General features: G+C 47.9%; 1 protein-coding gene across 4 annotated transcripts in view; it reads right to left on the bottom strand.

Annotated features, from left to right (window-relative positions):
• The window catches only part of NAXD (NAD(P)HX dehydratase), a 34092-nt gene extending 25425 nt beyond the window's left edge, over positions 1-8667 (bottom strand). The window contains exon 1 of one of the 4 annotated variants that reach the window (XM_066579833.1): positions 8611-8667. In XM_066579833.1, the coding sequence (XP_066435930.1) occupies positions 8611-8638 (28 nt within the window). In that variant the 5' untranslated portion in view covers positions 8639-8667. Of the gene's footprint in view, positions 1-1944; positions 2835-8504 lie in introns of those variants that run through there. The other 3 variants (XM_066579826.1, XM_066579812.1, XM_066579820.1) reach the window with 3 other exon arrangements.
• Positions 8668-11745: the final 3078 nt, after the last annotated feature.

An 11745-nucleotide genomic window follows, 5' to 3' on the forward strand; every position in this document is an offset into this window, starting at 1 on the left:
AACTCCAAGCTTGCCATTCAAAAATGTGTTCCAGAATTTGCATGCAGAATACATTTTTAATTGCTGTACAAACAAAAGTTCAGGGTGCTGTTCGGTGGCATCTGCTGAAACATCTACATCAGCACTTAGACGGCCTCTGCTATTTGCAGGTAGAATCAGCTGAAATTGCTATACTCAATGAATTCAATGGGAGCGGTGCCTGAAGTACCAACCCAGGCCACTGCATTATGGACAGCGCAATCTGCTTCCTGCACTATCCATACTGACAGCAATCAGTTGATCATGGGGATCTTGAGTGGTAGACTATAATCTATTGATGACCTATGTGGAGGACAGGTCATCGAGGAAAAAAAATAAATAAAGTCCCCGAAGTTCTGGACAACCCCTCAAATGAGAACATCCTGGTTCCTTTAAAATGCTATCTGTCACCAAAATCAATCCCTTCAACCTGCAGTGAGCTTGTCACCTAACCACAGCCATCACAGACATGGAAGCGTCGGCACAGCTGGACCTGAACTGGAATTGGGGTGAATGTGTCTATATGACCCCTTTAACTCTAAAGCTCAGAGATTTTAGACACCACATGCCGTGACCCTCTGGTACTGGGGGCAAAATTTAAAGTTAGATCGGGAGGGAGGCATTGGTAATATATTGATGTCTTTGGTTGCCCAGTAGGAACAGTCAGATACATGGCAGACCAAAATATGCAAATGAAGGGCACAAGGTAATATTACTCGCCCCATCCAGTCTTAAAGGGAACCTGTCACATGAAAAAAACCTTTTCACCTCCATAGTGTTACAGTGCCCGTCTGGCAATAACACATTTTCCATCTCGGCCCTCCTCACACGATTGTCTGTCACACTCTAGAGGTCTCCTCTGTGCATTGCAGTCACTTCCATGGAGTGCCGCCCCCTGTCTGATGCTTGTCAGGCACTATCTTGATGGAGAGATTTTTTTTCATTTTTCAATCTATCCCATGATGCATTAGCACAGCTTTAGCTAGAGGCTGTACCATCTGTGCTTGTTGGAGAGAAGCTTAATTATTACCTTCTATAGTCCCCTTAAATAAACTATAGACCATAAGTATACAGTCAGGAGGATGAGCTGTGATTTCCTCTATTATAACGGTGTGACAGGAGCTGTATGGCCATCATCATCAATCTCCATGATATTAGTGCCCCCCTCTCCAGGCAGTGCCCGTTGATGTGATGCTGTTACATGGATCAACCACAAAGAAACTAACTAGCTTCAGACAGCATAACGCCAAGTAGATCTGAGCTGGTCTGAACCGAGATCACATGACCATCTGAGGAGAGGCCAGGATGTTCAGCAAAGCATCGGCCTTGAGTCAGAGGCCCCACCACACCCCGCCATAACCCCCTCTGCAGGCACATAAGTTGCCGTGCGCCCCACCAGTCCCGTCTTCCCAACACAGGTACAGTGAAGCAAAGTGTACACACCCCGACCTCACCGGCACACTGCCCATGCACTGGAGACACGGTCCCAAGGTTTTGTGCGCACACCGGGGGAGGCGGCGCCTGGGAAGAAGGGCGGGGTTATGGCAGTAACGTGGTGACTCGCAGGGCTCATGGGGCCGCCGTATGGCAGATGGTTTACATGCCGGGTACGCTACTTTTAAAGTAAAAATTTCTACGAGTGCAAGAAGGCTTTTTGGGGTAACAGCATGTGTTACTGACACTACGGCGGCAGACTGAAGAGGATTTTTCAGGTGACGGGTTCCCTTTAAGTTGTGCCCAAATTGTTATGTCACTGAGATTAAACAGCCAATGAGGATGGGCGGCCGGTCCTGTGGCGGTGTACCACTGGTAACCATGCATGCCCCCCAGTGTACAGCGCTGGGTGCCCACCTGACACTCAGCACCTCCTCACTAACAAGCACAGCCGATAGTGGGGGCTCAGCAGACTGCAGCCCCTCTGCTCACCTTCGTTGGGGGGCAGCGGGATGGCGAAGCTCGGGCCGTCCTCCACCTTGATGGGCAGCTCCGTGTAGCAGGACGAGCCCTCCCCCGAGTCCTCCGTGCAGTTGTCCTGGGAGGACTCGGGCCCCCCCTCCCCGGAGCCGGTGGGCTCTTCCTCGTCGTCCATCTCGTCCTCGGGGTCCGCGCGAAGTTCCTCTCGGCAGGGGGGTTCTGGGCGGAGGAGCAGCACGCCGGGCGGCTCGGGGCCGCAGGGGTGCTCGGCGCTGGGGGCCGGTCGTGTACTCAGGATGCGGTCCATCTCGTCGTAGTAGCGGCAGATCTTCCTGGCGTGGCCGTTCTTCTTGAAGCCCTCCCGGGCCTGGTAGTACTGGCGCTTCAGGCCCTTGATGCGGATGCGGCACTGCTCCGGGGTCCGCTCGAAGCCCAGCTCGCTCAGCCGGCCGGCCACGTCCCGGTACACATGGCTGTTGCGGAAATTACCGTCCAGGGCCGACTGCACGTCCGCCTCCCCCCAGATGTCCAGCAGCGCTCGGGTCTCCATGTCCGACCACAGGAAGCCCCGGGTGCTGGTGATGAGCCGCCGCATACACACCGACATCCCGCCCGCCCGTCCGCGCAGTCCCAGGATACAAGCACGCAGGCACGGAGTCCTCCCACACACTGCAGGCTAATGCGGCGCGCCCGCAGCTCAGTCAGAGCCGGCAACCCCCGAGAGGCTCCCGGCTCCACGCAGCAGACGGCACACACATCACCGAGGCAGCGCCCCCGTCACAGCGGCCGCGGGCAGCACTTCCCGGACGCATGCATGGCTGCGCTGGTGGAGAGCTGCGGGGAGCCGAGAGCTGCAGCCGCGTCACACGCTCCACATTCCATGTTGTCACTTATCAATAAAGCTTCACGCAGTCAAAACCCTGACAGATTATTATAAACAAAAACACCACGAGGTGCGCGGCGCCGTGACGTCATCAGCGCCTCGTCACAGGGAGCCGCTGCAGAGAGAGGAGGAGCCCAGTGCCCTCTCTAGTCTGGGAACAAGCTGCCATCTGATTGGTCGTTGGAGGCCGCGCTGTACCAGTGTTTATAAAGAGGGCGCAGTGTGTACCCACGTGACTGCATCACTATATGTAACCCTTTCATGACCTGCTAGTAATCATTTCTTCACTCCTATGTTCCAAGAGCTGCCATTTTTAATTTTCTGCTGTACATAGGCTCGTTTTTTGTTGTTTTTTTGCTAACATAGCTGTACACGTATTACAGCCTGTGAATATACAGTATATTCATGAGCCAAAATACGCTGATACCTTGTGTTTTCTGCCCAGCGGGTTTTTTTTACGCTTTTCAGAGACTTATGCGTGCGCTGTCCTATACAAGTCAGAGTATAGAAAATATATCACCCAACTTCCTCTTACCCCCAACACCATCAGAACTAATTACGGTGTAGGGGGCGTTACAGGTTCCCTTTAAAAGGAAAACCGCTCTGTCACTATAGGCGACGAGTGTGTGTTCTTAAAGATTCACTATGCATGAATAAAAAATGCAATATTTTGGACCAATATTGACACATTGATACCAATTATGTTAGGACAAAAAAAATAAAAATAATAATTGATATCCCTCCAATCCCCACCATCATGGCTACCAGTGAAGTTTGTCAGAAGTACGGCACGTGACTGCTGTGACCACAGTGGTGACCTGTAAACAAAGACCACTGGGGCTTCTAAGGTGGATCACTGGGGAAATAGAGGAATGTATCATTTTTGTTATTTTATAGCATTTGGTAACTTTTATATGTTTTCAAAGGCCAATCGCCATGGAGGTGGTCCCTTTGGGTGTTTGCAGATGTGCCAAATGTTGGTGTGAATATGCACCAAAATACAGGGAGGATTTTGCTGCAGATTCAACTGAAGGGGTGAAGTCTGCTGCAGATCTGTCAAAATCCGCGCCAATGGATTCTGCGCAGTAAATCTGTTACTTGTGAACACACACCATGTGGAGGGGTTTGGGGGCATTCAGTGAGCGCTGGGAACTGCACATGTAGTGCCCACCTCCAGATCAACTGCAATCAGGGCATGCAGCATATTACAACTTTAATTTATGGTTTATGCAGTTAATATAAAAAAATCAGCATCAACCCAGAGCTAGACGGCACATCCAAACACAGTAATGCCAGTTCACGCCACCATATTGTAAAATACTGCATAAAAATCGCAGCGTTTTACTTGCGTAGGGAATTGCGTATCCCAGCGTTTTTGCTTGTGTAAGCCTGCGCAGCGGATTTTAGGCACGCTGTCCTGCACTGGCTTTTTTTCCCCAATTTCTCATGTTCCATAATGCCGTACATTTGTAATGTAATTGCGTATGCACTTTGTTCCGTACACACCCATAGAAAACAATAGGGCTATACAGACATAATACGCAGTGAAGTAGAACACGCTGCGTTCTTTATTACGCACATAATATATGCAAAAATATACACAAGTGTGAATGAAACAATGAAAATCAATGTACTATCATCGACGCCATTCACCACGCATGCTAGTGCACTTTGCACGTGTAATATGCAATACATATACGTTCGTGCGAGCCTGGCCTTAAATAAATATATACAGTTGCTCTCTGCTACGGCTGCAATATAAAAGCAAACGATCATAAAATCTGTAACAGCGCTCTGTAAAGAGGACTAAAAGGATGCCGATACTGAACATAGGAATTCTGGACTGCATTAGGCCCTCTGCACACGACCGAGGTGGATTCCGCATGCAGGGGCCCGCAGCAGAATCCGACCCAGTGCTCAGGCGGCACGCACGCACACCTGCCATTCTTCTTTTTGTGTACTGCAGATGGTCTGCACAGCACGTTTTTTTTTGTTTGTTTGTTTTTTTTGTAAATCCCTGCTTTTCTCGCATCGTTGAAAGAAAAGGGAAATTTCACCATTGTTTTTTTGAACTATTTTTACAGCATTTAGAATACATAACATTATTCTCTGGCTCACCACAATTATGGGGATACCAAATTTTAGATATATTATATTTTGCCATTTTTGCACACTAAAAGCACTTTAAAAAAAATTTGCTTTTGAGTCAGCGCATTCTAAGGGTGCATTCAGATGACTGTATATCGGCTGGGTTTTCACGCCCAGCCGATATACGGCGTCTCTGTCTGCAGGGGGGAGGAGGCTGGAAAAACCGAAAGCAGTGCTCTGAGCTCCCGCCCCCTCTCTGCCTCCTCTCCACCCCCTCTCCGCCCCTCTGCACTATTTGCAATGAAAGGAGGCAGGATGGAGGCGGGGCTAAGTTCTGGGAATTAGCCCCACCCCTGTCCTGCCTCTCCTCATTGAAAATAGTGCAGGGGGGGTGGAGAGGAGGCAGAGAGGGGGCGGGAGCTCAGTGCACTGTTCCCGGCTCATCCAGCCTCCTCCCCCTGCAGAGAGAGACGCCGTATATTGGCTGGCGTGAATACCCGGCCGATATACGGTCGTCTGAATAATCCCTAAGAGCCATAACGCTTTTATTTCTCCATCAGAGCTCTGAGGCCTAGTTTTATAGGAATGCTAGTCTACATTGATCCTATTTCTGGAAAACATTTTGATCACTTTTTGTTCCATTTTTTCTAATGGCAATTTTGGAATTATTTTTGTAGGGTGTTTACCGTGCGGTATAAACATGTTAAATTAATTCTGCGAGTCAGTAAGATTCAGTCAATACCAAATTTATATAAGTTTTTTTAATGTGCTACTTTTTTTACAGTGTATAAAAATATATACTCACACTATATTTATCTATCTATATCTACACACACACTTTTTTGTAGCACCACATTCAAGGACACCCAACGTTTTCCCCCCGTGAATGATGCTGCGTAAAGGTTCGAGTTGTACTTCTTAATTCACATGACGTTTTGATTGCTTTCTGTCTTTGTAAGGAGAGCTATGCAAAATTTTGGCCTTTTTAAAAAAAACCTTTTCATAGCATTTACAGTGAGCGTAAAATAACGTGCTTTTTAAAAACTTACTTGGCTCATAATGAACGTGGCAATAAAAATGTGTTTTTTTAAACACCTATTTTTTACCATTCCATGACTTTTTTTTACCTTTTATTTTTGTCCCACTTGAATTTCATTAGAAATGACTGCACCAATAATACACTGCAATACTTCAGTTTTGTAATGGAGTCTGCATCTCATGCACCAATGGCACAAATGCAATGTACACCTGCACCAAACCCATTGAGTCAATCCAAATGAAATCATCATCCTAGCTGGGCCGTATTACCACAGTTTGATGTGAACTGTAAAAGCAAACACGTTTAGGAAGTTACCTGATAACATGCGCCACCGGCAACCAATGAGGCTTAACTTTCCACTCTATTTTAGAGGTTGCTCATTGTAATACAGGTGAAAAAAAATCATCCAAATTTGGGTGTTGTGAGACACACATAAATACAAGCCACTACGAGATGGAGAGCCTGCAGCATGTTCTATTCACCTGCGAGTCCACAGAAGCCTCGCACATTATTACAGCGCTGCATACTTGTGGAACCAATGATGCTTATTTGTGCACACAGCAAAAAATACACACCGATTGAAATTGATAGTTTGGGCTTCTGTCCACTGGCGGGTCGGACCCCACATGCGGGATTCCCACAGCGGAGTTCGACCCAATGCCCGGCCGGTGACCCCCGTTACCTGTGCAGCGTTTCTTCTCTGTGCTGTGAAAGTGCCAGCCTGCGCTCCGGCACGCATGCAAAGTACAGAGAGCACCGCACCGTCGCTATGGTGATGACGTGGTTCCTGCAACCATTCTGCAATGAGGAAATCATTTTTTTTTTTTTAAATATCCAACCCCACTATGAGGGCTTATTTAGATGGGCGTATTTTACATCAGTTTTTTGTGAGCCCAAACCAGCAGTGGGTCCAAAATATGGAAGACATGCAAATCTTTCCATTATACTTTCTCTCCACTCCTGGTTTTGGCTCACAAAAAAACTGATGTACAATACACTTGTCTGAATACGCCCTGAAATAGAATGGGGAACTAAAAAAAAAAAAAAGGCACACTGCGCATGTAAGAGATACACGGGCATGCACAGTGCACTCTCTGCCAATAAGGCCGTGGGCATGAGGCTAGGGGAGTAATGGCCCTTTTATACTGGCCAAGACTCACATTTCTCGTTTGCCCAAGCGAACGAGCTGCCACATCCTCACCAGCTGTCCGCCTTCGTGCAGCCTGTTTAAACTGCACAGCCCTCGTTGAGAATCACGCGGTTCTCGGGCGCTAGTCGTTCAGTGTTGTACATTCCTATAAACGATCAGCGTTTAATCGTCACCATAAGTACCCGAGCCGACGCTGATTTTTTATGTTGGTTGAAACTGAACGAAGAGTTAGGTCCTCATGATTCTCGTTAGTCGTTTGCCTGCATTTAAACGTAACGATTATTGTTCTGCTTCACTCATTTTAATAGTTTTCTGAATGGTAATGGTTCCATGTAAACGGGTATTATGCAGCTGTTGGTGGCTTATCTCTCCTGAGAGAGCACACATAAGGCATGCTGAAGTCTAACGCCTAATTCTCACGGGCGGATTACCCCGGCATTGCCCGGCAGCTATTAGGTTTTATTGAACCCAATAGCGCAATGCTCACGGTGCGGAATTCCACCGTGAAATCACCCGTGGCATGTTCTACTTGCAGTGGGCATACGCGCGGACGGCTGTAGCACAGCAATAGATAGCGTGAAACCGCTTCCCCGCCCAATGTCCGCATCACGTGACGCTGCTGGCGCGTCGTGCGCTGTACTGTGCATGCGCGTTGGTACGAGTTGTGGGACATCGGGCAGCGGATCAGGAGGAGAGCATGGGGTCTCTTGGGGGGGGGGGGGCACCGTGACGGACTTTGCTGCAGAATTTCACTTGCGGAACCCGTCACGGCCGTGGGCACTAGGCCTAAAAAGCCTGCCCTTTCTTTCACGTGACCTCAGGAGGGAGCTGGGGCACCCCCATACACATTAGATGCCCTTACCATAATGAAGACGTAGAAACCAATACAAGCAGCACTTTTGTCCCATTCATTTTTGGGGGACGGGTTGACGCCGGACACCAATGTGATAATACAGATTATCCTGTATCCGGCAGTTTGTCCATAAGGCCTAGTAACATGGCACATTTTATTTGCTGTGCTGCATCCCCAAAGCAGACAGAACTGTAGCAAGCCCCATACAGATAACCGCGCACTCAACTCCTAAACTACCAGCACATTAGGGGTTAGGCAAAAGTGGGGGAAAGCACTTATAAAGTGTAACTTATCCCAAAAGGATCTGGGAGAGGGGAGTACAGGGGGCTCCTACACCCTCTCTGGGTACAGTCAGCCTGCAGTCACATGACCTTGTTAAAGGGCACTTTTTAGCCATATGCCATAGGAATCTATGGACACATCACAGTGTAGGTTTCCATGGCCCTCTCCTGTATATATAGTAACTCAGTATATATGTGGCTAGGCAGTAACAGTACACGTGGTAGCCCTGTGTACACCCTATCAGTACACGTGGTAGCAGCAGTGTCCGCGGAAGTACCTGCTTCTTGTAGGCTATACAGTAGACCGGCCACCAGGACCCCTGCAGTAGCCGCAAGTGTGAGCGCAGCGAGGGAGCAGCAGGCCGGCATGACGCCCGCTCTTACCTAGAGCCGCACACCGAGCCAGCAGCATCAGGTCTCTTCCGGGATCCCAGCAGCAGCGGCGACGGTTGAGCGGCGCAGAAGCAGCCAATCACACAAAGGGATTCACAGAGGGGCGGGGAAATCGTGAGAGCTGTCAATGTAGCGAGCCAATCAGATGGTGCATGTGTGACAGTACGAGGTGTGCGCGCTGCCCAGGTTCGGTCAGGCAAGTCTGCTATGGGACAAGTTGTATATTTTTATGGCCCCCTCTTGTGCACATATAACGTGTTCTGGAGCTCGCATTACATTTTTTTTCTGGAGAAGATGGAAATTCTGCCATTGTTTTTGGGTTTTGTGTTTACAGCATTCACCATTCCATATAAATATCAGGATAACTTTCTTATCCGGAGCAGCACGGTTACTGTGATACCAAGTTTATATGTAGATTTTTTAAATATCTTACTACTTTTACACAATAAGAACACATTTTTAAAGAAAAACAATGTAATCTGCATCACCGCATCCGAAGAGTGAGGGCTTGTTTTTTTGCGGGTAGAGCTGTGTAAATTAAAAGCCCATTTTTCAGGTCAGTAAAAAAGGCGTATTGGCCACCAGTAAGGCTGCTCTCACACAGGCGTCTGTAAAAACGCTATGTTTTTAAACGCAGTGTTTTACAGCGTTTTTAAACACACCCCATCATTGCAATAGCGCAGGTGATGAGGTGTGTTAAATATTGCTGAAATTCACAAAAATAGAGCAAATAACGTTCAAAAAGCACAGCGTTAGAAACGCAGCACTCAAATCTTTTAGTAATTAAAACCAGTGGAACACATTCCAATTTCCAATCTGTGTTTATTTTTTATTATAGATTTTTAACCCCTTACTGACGACCCCATAGTGGGGTGCTCATTTTATGTCCTGGCTGGCTGGGCTTTAATCCCTAGGGCTGTAAAAACATGCTCGCTCTGGGGAGTGAAGCCACTGGGCTGTGGACGTGACAGCTCCCTGCTGTCGGCTGCCAGGGGTAGCCAACAACCTCGAGCTGTCATGGGGGGCCGGGATATCTGACCCCCAGTCATGCGATCGCCGTTATCCAATGGATAACGGCAATCGTGGAAAAGTTTTAAAAAAAGTCTAATAGAGTTAAAGTTTTAGCTTCCCTCACTGATCAGATCCATGAGGGGAGCTGAAACTACTCACCTCCTCCCTCTGTGATGTCCCGCGGCGATCTGGGCCTGCCGATGTGGCGCGCATGCGCAGAAGGCCTTAGAGCCTGGCAAATTTAAAGTCTCCCTGCACCCGGCTGTCAAAGATAGCCAAGTGCAGGGAGATGTCACTGGGAGTCACAGTATGCAGTTCCCGGTCATGTGATCACAGTTATCCATTAGATAACGTCAATCAGGTAAAGTTAAAAAAAAGTTTAAAAAAAAAAAGTTTAAAAAATTGAAGTTCCATCTCTCCTTACGGATCGTATCTGTGAGTGTAGGGGAAATTACATATCTAAGGTCCCCTGATTTGTCCCCCGATTGGATCTTTATCTGCAGACCTTTCCCTGCTTCAGCGCATGCGCCAGTTAGAAAGATGGTGGACGCATGCACAAAAGTCAAGGATTGCTCGGTAAATTTAAAATCTCCCTGCTCCTGCCGACCAAAGGTAGCCGAGAGCCTGGAGATGTACCCGGGGGATGCTGCGGTATGCGGTTCCTGGTCATGTGATCACCGTTATCCAATGGATAATGGCGATCACATAGAAGTTTTTTGAAAAGTTGAAGTTTCATCTCCCCTCACCAATGCGATTGGTGAGAGGAAATAAAACTTCTTACTGAAAGCCTCCGCATTTGAACCCCCGACAAGATCCTCCTCCACAGACCTTTCCTGGCTTCTGTGAATGCCCCTGCCGGCATGATGCTGGACACATGCGCAGGAGTCGAGGAGGTCACAGGAAATTTAAAATCTCCTTGCCCCCGGCGACCAACAGTAGCCCAGAGACTGCAGCAGTGACCGGTGGCCTCGTTGAGCGGTCCCCGAATCACATGATAAAAAGGTAGCGATCTACTTAGGCCGGTCTCACAAGAGCGGATAGGAATTACGGATTCCACATATGTTTGATCTGCAGTAATATGCGGATTGATCAATCGCATTGGATTATACAAATCCGCTCACATTAGCAAGTTGGAATTGCGTAATCCACTCACCGAAAACAGAACGCAGCATGATCTATTTTACCGCGGGTATCTATGACATAGAGCCCATTATGCTCTATGGTCGCGGATATACCCACAGCCCATAGGCAACTATATTGTGTACGGGCAGAGCGTACCCCCTTAGCGACGGCGTGGGAAATATAAACAAGGAATGGTGTACTGCGCATGACCGCCTGTGTGAGTACGCACTTATGCGCCGTAAATTACGCAGCCATACGCAGGGCAACGGCCGGGCTCACAGCAGGCAGATTCCACATACGGCTGCGTGAGCCTGGTGTTATTCAGATCGCTACCTGTAATACATAATTTACATGAAGCCCCGGGAACGCTCGCCTTCCTGCAGTTCCAGGAGCAGCTTGTTGAGCACCTTCTGTTTGAGACCGCTGAAGCTCAGCGAGCTTACGAAGCCTCATCTTTACACCCCATCCCTGCCACTGAGGAGGAGGGATACCCGGATTTATTGCCCCATGTGCCCATCCTAACCATGCCTCCATAACTACCCCTGTTTTCAGACAAACCACACAGTTTACATTATTACTTTTATCTAAGATTTACGGAACACCAAAAAGAAGGGGGGAGGGAGGATTATTTTTAGGAAGTCATTTTTTTTTCTACACAAATAAGCAATGGGGCCTGGAATTTATTCAGTTGTGCCCTGAAATCCAATGGGTGTTCCCTCCATTGCAGGCCTAGCCAGATGTACAGTAAGTAGATTAGGGCCACAACGGGTATGTTTCTGAACACGAGATAAACAGGGGTATCCATTTTGGGGTGAAAGTCTTCATTCATATGTGTGCTGTACAAAAAAAACCTGTTTTAAAAATGATACCATTGCCAAAAAAATGAAAAACATAATTTTTTCCTTCTGCTTTGCTTAGATTCATTTAAAAACGGTGGGGTCAAAATATGCAGTACACCGCTAAATGAATTCATTAAGGGGTCTAGTTTTTAGT

The sequence above is a fragment of the Eleutherodactylus coqui genome, chromosome 1 (assembly GCF_035609145.1).
Source record: "Eleutherodactylus coqui strain aEleCoq1 chromosome 1, aEleCoq1.hap1, whole genome shotgun sequence".
NCBI lineage: Eukaryota > Metazoa > Chordata > Amphibia > Anura > Eleutherodactylidae > Eleutherodactylus > Eleutherodactylus coqui.